At 30.5% G+C, this 15894-nt stretch overlaps 1 protein-coding gene across 5 annotated transcripts in view; it reads left to right on the top strand.

The window, feature by feature from the left end:
• Positions 1–14741, top strand: part of LOC119608738 (serine/arginine repetitive matrix protein 2-like) — a 57014-nt gene extending 42273 nt beyond the window's left edge. For all 5 annotated transcript variants that reach the window (XM_037963289.1, XM_037963288.1, XM_037963291.1 and 2 more), the window contains 2 exons: positions 5045–5128; positions 10340–14741. In XM_037963289.1, coding sequence (XP_037819217.1) covers positions 5045–5128; positions 10340–11811 — 1556 coding nt within the window. In that variant the 3' untranslated portion in view covers positions 11812–14741. The remainder of the gene's footprint in view (positions 1–5044; positions 5129–10339) is intronic.
• The last annotated feature ends 1153 nt before the right edge of the window (positions 14742–15894 follow it).

Raw genomic sequence — 15894 nt, 5'->3', positions numbered from 1 at the left:
AACTGAACTAGAACTGAACTAGAACTGAACTAGAACTGAACTAGAACTGAACTAGAACTGAACTAGAACTGAACTAGAACTGAACTAGAACTGAACTAGAACTGAACTAGAACTGAACTAGAACTGAACTAGAACTGAACTAGAACTGAACTAGAACTGAACTAGAACTGAACTAGAACTGAACTAGAACTGCACTAGAACTGAACTAGAACTGAACTAGAACTGAACTAGAACTGAACTAGAACTGAACTAGAATTGAACTAGAACTGAACTAGAACTGAACTAGAACTGAACTAGAACTGAACTAGAACTGAACTAGAACTGAACTAGAACTGAACTAGAACGAACTAGAACTGAACTGGAACTGAACTAGAACTAGAATTAGAACTGAACTAGAACTGAACTAGAACTGAACTAAACTGAACTAGAAACTGAACTAGAATTGAACTAGAACTGAACTAGAACTGAACTAGAACTGAACTAGAACTGAACTAGAACTGAACTAGAACTGAACTAGAACTGAACTAGAACTGAACTAGAACTGAACTAGAACTGAACTAGAACTGAACTAGAACTGAACTAGAACTGAACTAGAACTGAACTAGAACTGAACTAGAACTGAACTAGAACTGAACTAGAAACTGAACTAGAACTGAACTAGAACTGAAACTAGAACTGAACTAGAACTGAACTAGAACTGAACTAGAACTGAACTAGAACTGAACTAGAACTGAACTAGAACTGAACTAGAACTGAACTAGAACTGCACTAGAACTGAACTAGAACTGAACTAGAACTGAACTAGAACTGAACTAGAACTGAACTAGAATTGAACTAGAACTGAACTAGAACTGAACTAGAACTGAACTAGAACTGAACTAGAACTGAACTAGAACTGAACTAGAACTGAACTAGAACTGAACTAGAACTGAACTAGAACTGAACTAGAACTGAACTAGAACTGAACTAGAACTGAACTAGAACTGAACTAGAACTGAACTAGAACTGAACTAGAAACTGAACTAGAACTGAACTAGAACTGAACTAGAACTGAACTAGAACTGAACTAGAACTGAACTAGAACTGAACTAGAACTGAACTAGAACTGAACTAGAACTGAACTAGAACTGAACTAGAACTGAACTAGAACTGAACTAGAACTGAACTAGAACTGAACTAGAACTGAACTAGAACTGAACTAGAAACTGAACTAGAACTGAACTAGAACTGACTAGAACTGAACTAGAACTGAACTAGAACTGAACTAGAACTGAACTAGAACTGAACTAGAACTGAACTAGAACTGAATTAGAACTAAACTGAACTGAACTAGAACTGAACTAGAACTGAACTAGAACTGAACTAGAACTGAACTAGAACTGAACTAGAACTGAACTAGAACTGAACTAGAACTGAACTAGAAACTGAACTAGAACTGAACTAGAACTGAACTAGAACTGAACTAGAACTGAACTAGAACTGAACTAGAACTGAACTAGAACTGAACTAGAACTGAACTAGAACTGAACTAGAACTGAACTAGAACTGAACTAGAACTGAACTAGAACTGAACTAGAACTGAACTAGAACTGAACTAGAACTGAACTAGAACTGAACTAGAACTGAACTAGAACTGAACTAGAACTGAACTAGAACTGAACTAGAACTGAACTAGAACTGAACTAGAACTGAACTAGAACTGAACTAGAACTGAACTAGAACTGAACTAGAACTGAACTAGAACTGAACTAGAACTGAACTAGAACTGAACTAGAACTGAACTAGAACTGAACTAGAACTGAACTAGAACTGAACTAGAACTGAACTAGAACTGAACTAGAACTGAACTAGAACTGAACTAGAATTGAACTAGAACTGAACTAGAACTGAACTAGAACTGAACTAGAACTGAACTAGAACTGAACTAGAACTGAACTAGAACTGAACTAGAACTGAACTAGAACTGAACTAGAACTGAACTAGAACTGAACTAGAACTGAACTAGAACTGAACTAGAACTGAACTAGAACTGAACTAGAACTGAACTAGAACTGAACTAGAACTGAACTAGAACTGAACTAGAACTGAACTAGAACTGAACTAGAACTGAACTAGAACTGAACTAGAACTGAACTAGAACTGAACTAGAACTGAACTAGAACTGAACTAGAACTGAACTAGAACTGAACTAGAACTGAACTAGAACTGAACTAGAACTGAACTAGAACTGAACTAGAACTGAACTAGAACTGAACTAGAACTGAACTAGAACTGAACTAGAACTGAACTAGAACTGAACTAGAACTGAACTAGAACTGAACTAGAACTGAACTAGAACTGAACTAGAACTGAACTAGAACTGAACTAGAACTGAACTAGAACTGAACTAGAACTGAACTAGAACTGAACTAGAACTGAACTAGAACTGAACTAGAACTGAACTAGAACTGAACTAGAACTGAACTAGAACTGAACTAGAACTGAACTAGAACTGAACTAGAACTGAACTAGAACTGAACTAGAACTGAACTAGAACTGAACTAGAACTGAACTAGAACTGAACTAGAACTGAACTAGAACTGAACTAGAGAACTGAACTAGAACTGAACTAGAACTGAACTAGAACTGAACTAGAACTGAACTAGAACTGAACTAGAACTGAACTAGAACTGAACTAGAACTGAACTAAACTGAACTAGAACTGAACTAGAACTGAACTAGAACTGAACTAGAACTGAACTAGAACTGAACTAGAACTGAACTAGAACTGAACTAGAACTGAACTAGAACTGAACTAGAACTGAACTAGAACTGAACTAGAACTGAACTAGAACTGAACTAGAACTGAACTAGAACTGAACTAGAACTGAACTAGAACTGAACTAGAACTGAACTAGAACTGAACTAGAACTGAACTAGAACTGAACTAGAACTGAACTAGAACTGAACTAGAACTGAACTAGAACTGAACTAGAACTGAACTAGAACTGAACTAGAACTGAACTAGAACTGAACTAGAACTGAACTAGAACTGAACTAGAACTGAACTAGAACTGAACTAGAACTGAACTAGAACTGAACTAGAACTGAACTAGAACTGAACTAGAACTGAACTAGAACTGAACTAGAACTGAACTAGAACTGAACTAGAACTGAACTAGAACTGAACTAGAACTGAACTAGAACTGAACTAGAACTGAACTAGAACTGAACTAGAACTGAACTAGAAACTGAACTAGAACTGAACTAGAACTGAACTAGAACTGAACTAGAACTGAACTAGAACTGAACTAGAACTGAACTAGAACTGAACTAGAACTGAACTAGAACTGAACTAGAACTGAACTAGAACTGAACTAGAACTGAACTAGAACTGAACTAGAACTGAACTAGAACTGAACTAGAACTGAACTAGAACTGAACTAGAACTGAACTAGAACTGAACTAGAACTGAACTAGAACTGAACTAGAACTGAACTAGAACTGAACTAGAACTGAACTAGAACTGAACTAGAAACTGAACTAGAACTGAACTAGAACTGAACTAGAACTGAACTAGAACTGAACTAGAACTGAACTAGAACTGAACTAGAACTGAACTAGAACTGAACTAGAACTGAACTAGAACTGAACTAGAACTGAACTAGAACTGAACTAGAACTGAACTAGAACTGAACTAGAACTGAACTAGAACTGAACTAGAACTGAACTAAACTGAACTAGAACTGAACTAGAACTGAACTAGAACTGAACTAGAACTGAACTAGAACTGAACTAGAACTGAACTAGAACTGAACTAGAACTGAACTAGAACTGAACTAGAACTGAACTAGAACTAGAACTGACTAGAACTGAACTAGAACTGAACTAGAACTGAACTAGAACTGAACTAGAACTGAACTAGAACTGAACTAGAACTGAACTAGAACTGAACTAGAACTGAACTAGAACTGAACTAGAACTGAACTAGAACTGAACTAGAACTGAACTAGAACTGAACTAGAACTGAACTAGAACTGAACTAGAACTGAACTAAAACTGAACTAGAACTGAACTAGAACTGAACTAGAACTGAACTAGAACTGAACTAGAACTGAACTAGAACTGAACTAGAACTGAACTAGAACTGAACTAGAACTAGAACTGAACTAGAACTAGAACTGAACTAGAACTGAAATAGAACTGAACTAGAACTGAACTAGAACTGAACTAGAACTGAACTAGAACTGAACTAGAACTGAACTAGAACTGAACTAGAACTGAACTAGAACTGAACTAGAACTGAACTAGAACTGAACTAGAACTGAACTAGTACTGAACTAGAACTGAACTAGGACTGAACTAGAACTGAACTAGAACTGAACTAGAACTGAACTAGAACTGAACTAGAACTGAACTAGAACTGAACTAGAACTGAACTAGAACTGAACTAGAACTGAACTAGAACTGAACTAGAACTGAATTAGAACTGAACTAGAACTGAACTAGAACTGAACTAGAACTGAACTAGAACTGAACTAGAACTGAACTAGAACTGAACTAGAACTGAACTAGAAACTGAACTAGAACTGAACTAGAACTGAACTAGAACTGAACTAGAACTGAACTAGAACTGAACTAGAACTGAACTAGAACTGAACTAGAACTGAACTAGGACTGAAATTGGACTCAACGATACAATATTCTATAGATTTGTAAAATATGGAATGAAATTTTATTTATTTAAAACTTAATTCAAATTAACATAAAATTTATATTTCCGTACAAGTTTCATGTCATGATCTAAATTTCTATAGAAATTAATATATCCGATACAGATTTATATAAAAATCTAACCATCATAATTATACATATATTGAAAAAAATATATATAATTTCATGTTTTCAACTTCAAGAGCAGAATCAGTCATTGTCGAGCAATCGTAAAGGACGGACAAAAATATTTCATTTATTTAAATTTGTTTTTATTAACACAAACTCTGTACTTTATTTTTATTTCATTAATGAATTAATTCTATAATAAATATTATTTTCTATATTCCAGTACCGCGTCGTTTATCACCTTCTCCAGCTGTTAATACGGATGAACCTAAAACACCAAATAATCCTCCTCCAGATGATGAAATCGGTAAGTTTTATAAAACACTTTTCTGCTTTGAATAAAATTTTAAATTGTTTTGTTTTCTACTAAAATCTTAATAATTTTACATTTTTGAAATTTTTCAAAAATTAAATATTTAATTTTTTTTCATGGACGCAATGTGTTTTTATTTTAAGTTTTTTTTTCTGCTCATTGAATGCAATTTTTGTTGTTGTCGTTGTTGTTTGTTTGTTTTGCAAATTTGTTATAATAATTATTTTTTCGTTAATATAACTTATATATATTTTTTTAAATAACAATAATATAAACTACTACTAATATTAAATAAAAATTATAATTAAATAACATAATTGTTACCTTCAGCTAAATGAATACCGAACAAAATGTTAAAATATTAGGAAAATTTTATAATTTTTTTTTTTATTGGCCTATAATTGTTATTTTATTAAACGCGTTAATTTCTAAATTATATAGTGAATTATTATAAAAACTAAATACAAATACCAGACGTACGATTGTTACGTCTTTTTTATAAAAAATTGTGGTAATATTTTATACATTTATTATTACATTTATATTTCATTACATTCTTTTTAATTTTTCTTTTATTTCATTTTTAATTTCATTATTTTATAATTTGTTATTGTTGTTTATTTCATAATTAACTCTTGGAATGCATTTTGTTTTTTTATTATATTATTATTGTTTTCTTGATTTTTTTTTCTTAAAAAAATTATAAATAATATATTTATGTTGCGCATGCGCTTTTTGTTGTTTTAATTTTATGCATTTTTTACTTTTGTTTTTTTTCATGGCTTGTCCGTTAAAAAAAAAACAATATTTTCCATAAATGTATGGATGATTATGGTGATTATGATATGATTATGATTTAACTTTGTTACCCGTGAAATTACAATTTTTCGAATTTATTACATAAATGGGGAAATATACAAACATAAATTAATTGTTTGTTATTATTCTTTAAACACTACTTTTATTCAAAACGTTTGCATGTGGGAATTGTTTAAATAAATTGATTTTTTTAATAAAATCAAATTTAATCAAACTAATTACATAAAATGTGGGAAAAATTAACACATGAGGGTTAAGTTTATTAAAAATCCATCTACTATTATTCAAATATAATAAAAAGGTTGCACTTTTGTAATTGATCAGCTATATTAAATATTATTTAATCCAATTTTTGCCCAGTATGTATTTTTTGTTCATTTATGATGATTAAGTGAACTATTAGAGTAAAACTCTATTAGAATCGGTCATAGTACTATTTCTTAGCAAATTGAATTATAAATAAAATTAAAACGTCACTTATTATGTATAAAATTTAGATTATTGTGGTAATTGATTGCAGAACCAGAACAGAACTAGAACAGAACTAGAACAGAACTAGAACAGAACTAGAACAGAACTAGAACAGAACTAGAACAGAACTAGAACAGAACTAGAACAGAACTAGAACAGAACTAGAACAGAACTAGAACAGAACTAGAACAGAACTAGAACAGAACTAGAACAGAACTAGAACAGAACTAGAACAGAACTAGAACAGAACTAGAACAGAACTAGAACAGAACTAGAACAGAACTAGAACAGAACTAGAACAGAACTAGAACAGAACTAGAACAGAACTGGAACAGAACTAGAACAGAACTAGAACAGAACTAGAACAGAACTAGAACAGAACTAGAACAGAACTAGAACAGAACTAGAACAGAACTAGAACAGAACTAGAACAGAACTAGAACAGAACTAGAACAGAACTAGAACAGAACTAGAACAGAACTAGAACAGAACTAGAACAGAACTAGAACAGAACTAGAACAGAACTAGAACAGAACTAAACAGAACTAGAACAGAACTAGAACAGAACTAGAAACAGAACTAGAAACAGAACTAGAACAGAACTAGAACAGAACTAGAACAGAACTAGAACAGAACTAGAACAGAACTAGAACAGAACTAGAACAGAACTAGAACAGAACTAGAACAGAACTAGAACAGAACTAGAACAGAACTAGAACAGAACTAGAACAGAACTAGAACAGAACTAGAACAGAAACTAGAACAGAACTAGAACAGAACTAGAACAGAACTAGAACAGAACTAGAACAGAACTAGAACAGAACTAGAACAGAACTAGAACAGAACTAGAAACAGAACTAGAACAGAACTAGAACAGAACTAGACAGAACTAGAACAGAACTAGAACAGAACTAGACAGAACTAGAACAGAACTAGAACAGAACTAGAACAGAACTAGAACAGGAACTTGAACAGAACTAGAACGACTAGAACAGAACTAGAAACAGAACTAGAACAGAACTTAGACAGAACTAGAACGACTAGAACAGAACTAGAACAGAATAGAACAGAACTAGAACAGAACTAAGCACAAGAACTAGAACAGAACTAGAACAGAACTAGAAACAGAACTAGAACAGAACTAGAACAGAACTAGAACAGAACTAGAACAGAACTAGAACAGAACTAGAACTGAATAGAACAGAACTAGAACAGAACTAGAACAGAAACTAGAACAGAACTAGAACAGAACTAGATCAGACTAGAACAGAACAGAACAGAACTAGAACAGAACAGAAACTAGAACAGAACTAGAACAGAACTAGAACAGATAGAACAGAACTAGAACAGAACTAGAATAGAACTAGAACAAACTAGAACTGAACTAGAACTGAACTAGAACTGAACTAGAACTGAACTAGAACTGAACTAGAACTGAACTAGAACTGAACTAGAACTGAACTAGAACAGAACTAGAACAGAACTAGAACAGAACTAGAAAAGAACTAGAACAGAACTAGAACAGAACTACAACAGAACTAGAACAGAACTAGAACAGAACTAGAACAGAACTTGAACTTGAGCTGAACTTGAGCTGAACTTGAGCTGAACTTGAGCTGAACTAGAACTGAACTAGAACTGAAGTAGAACTGAACTAGAACTGAACTAGAACTGAACTAGAACTGAACTAGAACTGAACTAGAACTGAACTAGAACTGAACTAGAACTGAACTAGAACTGAACTAGAACTGAACTAGAACTAGAATTAGAACTGATCTAGAACTGAACTAGAACTGAACTAGAATGAACTAGAACTGAACTAGAACTGAACTAGAACTGACTAGAACTGAACTAGAACTGAACTAGAACTGAACTAGAACTGAAACTAGACTGAACTAGAACTGAACTAGAACTGAACTAGAACTGAACTAGAACTGAACTAGAACTGAAACTAGAACTGAACTAGAACTGAACTAGAACTGAACTAGAACTGAACTAGAACTGAACTAGAACTGAACTAGAACTGAACTAGAACGGAACTAGAACGAACTCGAACTGAACTAGAACTGAACTAGAACTGAACTAGAACTGAACTAGAACTGAAACTAGAACTGAACTAGAACTGAACTAGAACTGAACTAGAACTGAATCGAACTGAACTAGAACTGAACTAGAACTGATAGAACTGAAAGACCTGAACTAGAACTGAACTAGAACTGAACTAGAACTGAACTAGACTGAACTAGAAACTGAACTAGAACTGAACTAGAACTGAACTAGAACTGAACTAGAACTGAACTAGAACTGAACTAGAACTGAACTAGAACTGAACTAGAACTGAACTAGAACTGAACTAGAACTGAACTAGAACTGAACTAGAAACTGAACTAGAACTGAACTAGAACTGAACTAGAACTGAACTAGACTGAACTAGAACTGAACTAGAACTGAACTAGAACTGAACTAGAACTGAACTAGAACTGAACTAGAACTGAACTAGAACTGAAACTAGAACTGAACTAGAACTGAACTAGAACTGAACTAGAACTGAACTAGAATGAACTAGAACTGAACTAGAACTGAACTAGAACTGAACTAGAACTGAACTAGAACTGAACTAGACTGAACTAGAACTGAACTAGAACTGAACTAGAACTGAACTAGAACTGAACTAGAACTGAACTAGAACGAACTAGAACTGAACTAGAACTGAACTAGAACTGAACTAGAACTGAACTAGAACTGAACTAGAAACTGAACTAGAACTGAACTAGAACTGAACTAGAACTGAACTAGAACTGAACTAGAACTGAACTAGAACTGAACTAGAACTGAACTAGAACTGAACTAGAACTAGAACTGAACTAGACTGAACTAGAATTGAACTGGAACTGAACTAGAACTGAACTAGAACTGAATACTAGAACTGAACTAGAACTGAACTAGAACTGAACTAGAACTGAACTAGAACTGAACTAGAACTGAACTAGAACTGAACTAGAACTGAACTAGAACTGAACTAGAACTGAACTAGAACTGAACTAGAACTGAACTAGAACTGAACTAGAACTGAACTAGAACTGAACTAGAACTGAACTAGAACTGAACTAGAACTGAACTAGAACTGAACTAGACTGAACTAGAACTGAACTAGAACTGAACTAGAACTGAACTAGAACTGAACTAGAACTGAACTAGAATTGAACTGGAATTGAACTGGAACTGAACTAGAACTGAACTAGAACTAAACTAGAACTGAACTAGAACTGAACTAGAACTGAACTAACACTGAACTAGAATTATACTATTATCCAGATATGATCAGTATCATTAAAAAAGAAAATTTTAAGTGCTATTTGATAATTAAATGTTCAGTAGTTATTTAACAATTAAACCACTTATGAAAAAATGCCGCCTGCAATAAGATTTTTATCATTTATATATATTTTGTTAAAAAAAAAAAAAAAACAAAAAATAAATGCTTAAAAGTTATCACCACAGAAGCGAAACAAAACAAACTAAATCTCAAGAATAAAAAAAATCATATAAACAAAAAACAATTCAAAATCAAGAACAAATTATATTATTTCCTTGTGCAACGATAAAAACGAATTCCACAGCATTGTAAATAGCAAGTGCAACATATAATAAAGAAACCAAATCCCAAGATTATTTGTAATTTGAAAGTCAAACAAGAAAGATTTAAGAAAGTCAAGTTTTATTAGGAAGAAATTTAAAAAATATATATATAAAGCAATACAAACAAACAACAAAAGTAATTCAAGAAAAAAATTGTGAAACTATTAAAATGAAAACACGTAAGTCTAAATATTTAAATTTAGACAAAAAATAAGTTTTTAATAAAACGCTGTTATTTTTCTTTACCCCCTCCCCCCCTATGATGATATTTTCTAGAACCCTCTTCTTTGCCAGTATCGGAACGTTTGAGATTTTTCAGCAGTTTAAGTGAAGCTGGTAAACGTAGCTCCTGTTCTTTTACACGAAGTCCACCATTTAATTCCATAGAACGTAGTTCAAGCATTGGTTCCTATCACTACTACATGGCGACCACACCACGCAGCAGTACAAGTCTAAGCAGTGCCAGCGTTACACCAACACCCATGGAGTGTCCTCTGCCTATTTTCATTGAATCACCCACGATATTGAGAAAGGATAGTTCGGCTTCTAGAGAGGCAAATGAGCCTGTTGTGCCAGCTGCAGAGCCGCCACATGATTTAACCGATTCACGTTTTGCCATTAAAGCCGATATAGTGAAAACTTCACCATTTTTACAGGTTAACAAACAGGCTTTACCCATACCGGCACATGTGGCAGAAACAGAAACCACGCCTACTTCTACCTTAACGCCCACTATGAAACGTATTAAACTGAAGACTATTGGCAAGCTAATGTTACCCTCAACCTTTCTTAATAATGATCGTAATAATAACAATTCCAAAGAGTCTTCTTCCAATAGGGAATCTTCTTCGGCCACCGATAGCAATGGTGAAAATGAAAATTCTGGTCCACCGAAAAAGATCGGTAAAATAAAGTCTCCCTTTATAGAGAACTGCAATCAGAAGCAACAGAAACAAATGCAAATCAATACCAAGTGTATGAAGTTCGACTACAATAATAAAACACAAAACTCTTTGACGGCTTTAACTTCCCTGGAAAATAGTGCAGATCATCATAATATGGATATATCCTCGAACTCCAATGGCATTAGTAATGGCAATGGTTTGAATCAAAGAAAATATCAGAATTCTTCACTGCAAATAAATGGTCATCATCACAATGAAGATTTTAGCACCGATTCGGGTAAAGAGAATGTAGATACATCTCTGCAAGAACAAACTACTCCAGTGGTGGAAATGCGTCGCAAATTCACACGCAAAGCCAATACATCACAATCTTTTAATACCAGCAATGGAAGTGGCATATCACGTCAACTAACCCCCAGATCAGCTTCACTAAATGGACCACATTCTTCACCCCAGGTGGATGATAAATATGCAAAATATTTTGGTGTGGCAACGTCGTCAACGAAATCTACTAAAAGCAACCAACAACAAGCACCACCATTACCCAAACAACCGCCTCCCTCGTCACCAGCGCAACAGGACCAATTTGGCCAACAATTGGAAAAAACACCCCAGCCCCAAGTCATGGCCATTAATCGTAATGTACGCCTGTGGCATTCCTCCGGCAGAGGCGTTAAGCGCATGTCTTCCGTTATAAATGAATTGAAAAAATTCGAAGATATTGTAGTAACCGATCGTGAGCTAAAGCTGGCTTCAAAAGAATTCGATAATCTGCTGCACAATGATACCCTACTGAAACATTCCTCCAAAGAATTGGATCGTATTTTTTCGAGCATAGTGTGATCAAGATGATTTATTATCATGAATTATAAATGGATGTGGTTCTGTTATCCGAAGTGATGTATAATTTAAAATTTTGCATTTTTTTATCTTTTAAGTCACATTTCTTTTTAAATGTCTTCTTAAATGTTTTACAGTCGAAAATTGTTTTCAGTTTAACTCGTTTTTTTTTTAAGTACGAATAACTTTTATTTTAGTTTTCTTTCTGTGTAATTTTTATGTTTTTCTTTTTATCAAAAAAAGCTCACCAGTGTATTTATTGTTTGCTTGCCTTATTTTCTTATAAATTATTTTATTGTTTTATTATTTCGAAAAAAAATTTTTGCAAAAAATCCAAAAATTTATGCGTAATTTTTTGGGCAAAAGGAACCAACTTTAGGTCTGAATAAATAGGAAGTGAGAAGACTTAAGTTTGTATGTTAAAACTGAAACAATTTCAAATTATTTACAACAACTTTATCTCAGTTACCTGTTCTTAATATGGTTTAAGAAAAGCTGTTCTCTTTTGACACTGGAGTGTCAAACAACGAGGACTTTTTGAAAAATTTTCTTGCAAAATCTTTTTTCAAAAATTTTTATTGAAATTGTATTTTATTGACTTTTTATTAGTTTTGTTTTTCTTTATATTTTTCTTATTTTTCCAAATTTATCTAAAGCTTTTCTTTTAATTAAGAAAACGAATTTAGTTTAAAACCTTTTTATAATTTTAAATTTTCTAAAAAAATATTGTGTTAAAATAGCATTACGAAATAGCAATTTGTTTGGTGAAAATGTTTAACTTAATTAGAACTTTTTAGAAGAGCTTTAAAGTTTGAATATAAAAGTTGTAAAATCTAGCTTTAATGAAAGTAAAACTTGTTGTTAAAACTTTAGATTTAAGATTTTTAGCTTCAAGTTGTTGGATCTAAAGCTTTTTATCAAGTGATAAAAGCAAAAGCTTTGTGAAAAATAGGAAAGATAAAGCTTAAAAGCTCTAGTATTTAAATTAAACTTTTAGTAGAGCTTTAAAGTTTCAATATAAAAGTTGTTTCGATCTAAAGTTTTTCATTAAACTTACAAAGTTTTCAGGATCTAATGCTTTTGAGTTCCTTGATGCTTTTAAGTTCCTATAAAAGTTCAGCTTAAATGAGAGATTTATGAAGTAGTAGAACCTAATACGTGAATGCTCTGTTAAATTACATTCAACTTTTAGTTGAGCTTCATAGTTTCAATATAAAAATTATGCAATCTAAAACTTTTCATTAAATTTACAAAGTTTTAAAGGTTTAATACAAAAGCTGTTGCTTTAAAACTCTGATGATAGCAAAACTGTTAAGCTTAAAAAAAGAGCTTTAAAAAGCAATAGAATTTAATGTTTTTTTATGAAAGAAAGCACTCAAACGCTTTGGTATTTAAATTAAAAGGTTTAAACTTTTAATTGAACTTAAAGCTTTAAAAGTCTTACAAAGAGAGATGCTTTAAAGCTCCGCTGAAAACTTTTTAATGTGCTTGAACGTTGATATGACAGATAATACCTAAAAGCTTTGGTATTTAAGTTAGATTAAACTTTTAATAGAGCTTTAACGTTTAAATATAAAAATTGTTATATCCACAGCTTTTTTCATTAAACTAACAAAGTTTTAAAGGTCTTTTACAAAGGGTATTGCTTTAAAGCTCTGTTGAAAACAAAACTTGTTATTAAACTTGAATGAAAGCTTTGAAATGACGGATAATATTTAAAAGTTCTTTTATTTAAATTATATTAAACATTAAAGTCTCAATATATATATTGGTTTTCTTAGTTAAAGCATTAAGATTAAAAGCTGTTTAACAAAATCTATATAACAAACTTTTTGTTAAACTTAAATGAAAACTTTAAAAGCTTTTAGAATTAAATATTATATTCAACTTTCAGTTTAGCTTTAAAGTTTTAATATAAACAACTAAAAGCTCTTAGAATTACATTTTATATGGAACTTTTAGTTTAACTTTAATGATTCAATATAAAATCTCTACGATCTAAAGCTTTTCTAATTAAACTCTTTAAGTTGGGTTTGACTTAAAGAAAAGCTTTCTAGGTATTACACCCTAAAGCTTGGACATAAAAGTTACCACTTAAAAGCTCTAATATATTAGACATTATCACCCGATTATTGTTTTCAATTATTCTATGAAACACAATTATTTTTGTGAAAAATATTTTTTTAGTTTGCAATGATTTTCTCTAAAATTTTATTTTTCCAAATTTTTTATTATTTTTTTTTTTTTTATTTTATATTATTTTAAAACAAAACTTTTCAAAAAGATTTTAAAAGGCATTTTATTTTAAAGCAAAGAAGACAAAAGCCTAAAGCCTTTTCTTAACATTCCTTAACTGCAGTTAGATTTCGTTGTTATGAAATCGTTCTATATAACTTTTTTTTTAAACAAATGACTTAAATGATTATTTGTTAAAAACAGAATACGTAAGATAAATATTTAATTATTTGTTTTTGTTTATAACTTTAATTAAATTTAATTTAAATAAGTTGTGTTATTAATGTATCAGGTGCTGTTTAAATAATTTTATGATAAAAAAACCCCATAAGCAATTTATATAAATTTAGAAAAAAAAAAAACAAAATTATTAAATCCATTTTATAAAAAAAACGGTGATTTTAAAACTAAAGAAATCGAATATTGGGGTTTTAGTTCTAGTTATTTTGGAACTCCGGGTATGAAGCTAAGCTGCTGTAGTTGACACTTTAATTTTAACAGAAACCTTATAAAATGGATTTATTTAAACTTTTAAATTTAGCTAGAAAATATCGAAATAAAATCATTAAATTAAAACCCCTAAAACATGCCAAAACCCTAAACAAATTTTAAATTCTAAAAATAAAGGGTCTAAAAAACATATACGTTTTATTAAAAAAAAAAAACATAAAATTAATTATAAAACAATTTAAACTTAACTAATTTTAAGAATAACAAAGAATGCTGAACAGAAACTACGAAAAATTTATATTAAAAAATAAATAAACGAATATAAAAAAAACGATCTACAAATATAAATAAAACGATTATAACAAACAAATAAAAAAATTATAAAAAAAAAACAAACTAAATATTTAAATAAATTAAAGATTTTATTAAAACCCTTAAAAAACCCCCAACCACATCTTGCTTTAAATAATTTCTTTAAAATTATTTTTTTTATTATTAAAACTACCTAATTACTTAAAACCTGTTGAATTTTTTTAAAAATATTTTAATTTTTCTTTTTTTATAAATGTACATTTTTTTGTAATTATTAATTATTTTACAAAAATCCAAGAAAAAGCTCTCTTGTTTATTATTAATATTAATAAATATTTTATTTATTATTAATCTTTATATAAAAGCAAAAAATAAATATTGTTTTTATTAAAAAAAAAGTTAAAAACATATATATATAAATTTAAATGTTGCCCACGTGCTTAATTTTTATTCCTTAATTTTACAAACAATAAACAACAACAGTATAAATTTAGTTATTGAATAAAAGAAACTTATTATTGTGTTATTAATAAATTATATTTAAAATATATATTATACATACATATACATTAAACATATTTAAAATAAAAATTTTTTGCGAAAAATATTAAAAAAAAATTTAATTAAAAAAGAGTTTTACTTTAATTCTAAAAAAATTTAAATTACAAACTAAACTAAATTTTAGTTTTTCTCTGTTTAAATTTTTTTTTTAATTTTTTTTTTTTAATTTCTCTCTGTTCAAATTCTGTTTATCTTATAATCGAATTTCAATCATTTTTGTTGTTTCTAAAAGTAAGCTTTAAAAGCTCTGTAATAAAATTGAGATTTATATTGTGGAAAACTTCAAATTTGTTTAAAAAGTTTTAGTTAAGCTTTAAAGTTACAATATAAAAGTTGTTTAATCTAGAGCTTTTTTAATCAAACTTACTTAACGTTAAAGCTCAAATTAAAATGTTCATCGTTGAGCTTAAAAACCAATTAAAAAGTGTTTAAAATACTTTAAAGCCATATTATGAAAGCAAAAACTTAAAAGCTTTAGAATTTAATTAAAAAAGCTTATGTTTATGACGATCCTAAAAGGCCCAATAT

Source organism: Lucilia sericata, unplaced genomic scaffold (genome assembly GCF_015586225.1).
Source record: "Lucilia sericata isolate MDLA Ls3-8-SP2 unplaced genomic scaffold, ASM1558622v1 Contig000878F_arrow, whole genome shotgun sequence".
Lineage (NCBI taxonomy): Eukaryota > Metazoa > Arthropoda > Insecta > Diptera > Calliphoridae > Lucilia > Lucilia sericata.
Note: the sequence above shows the minus strand (reverse complement) of the source record. Positions and strands in the feature narration are given on the sequence as shown.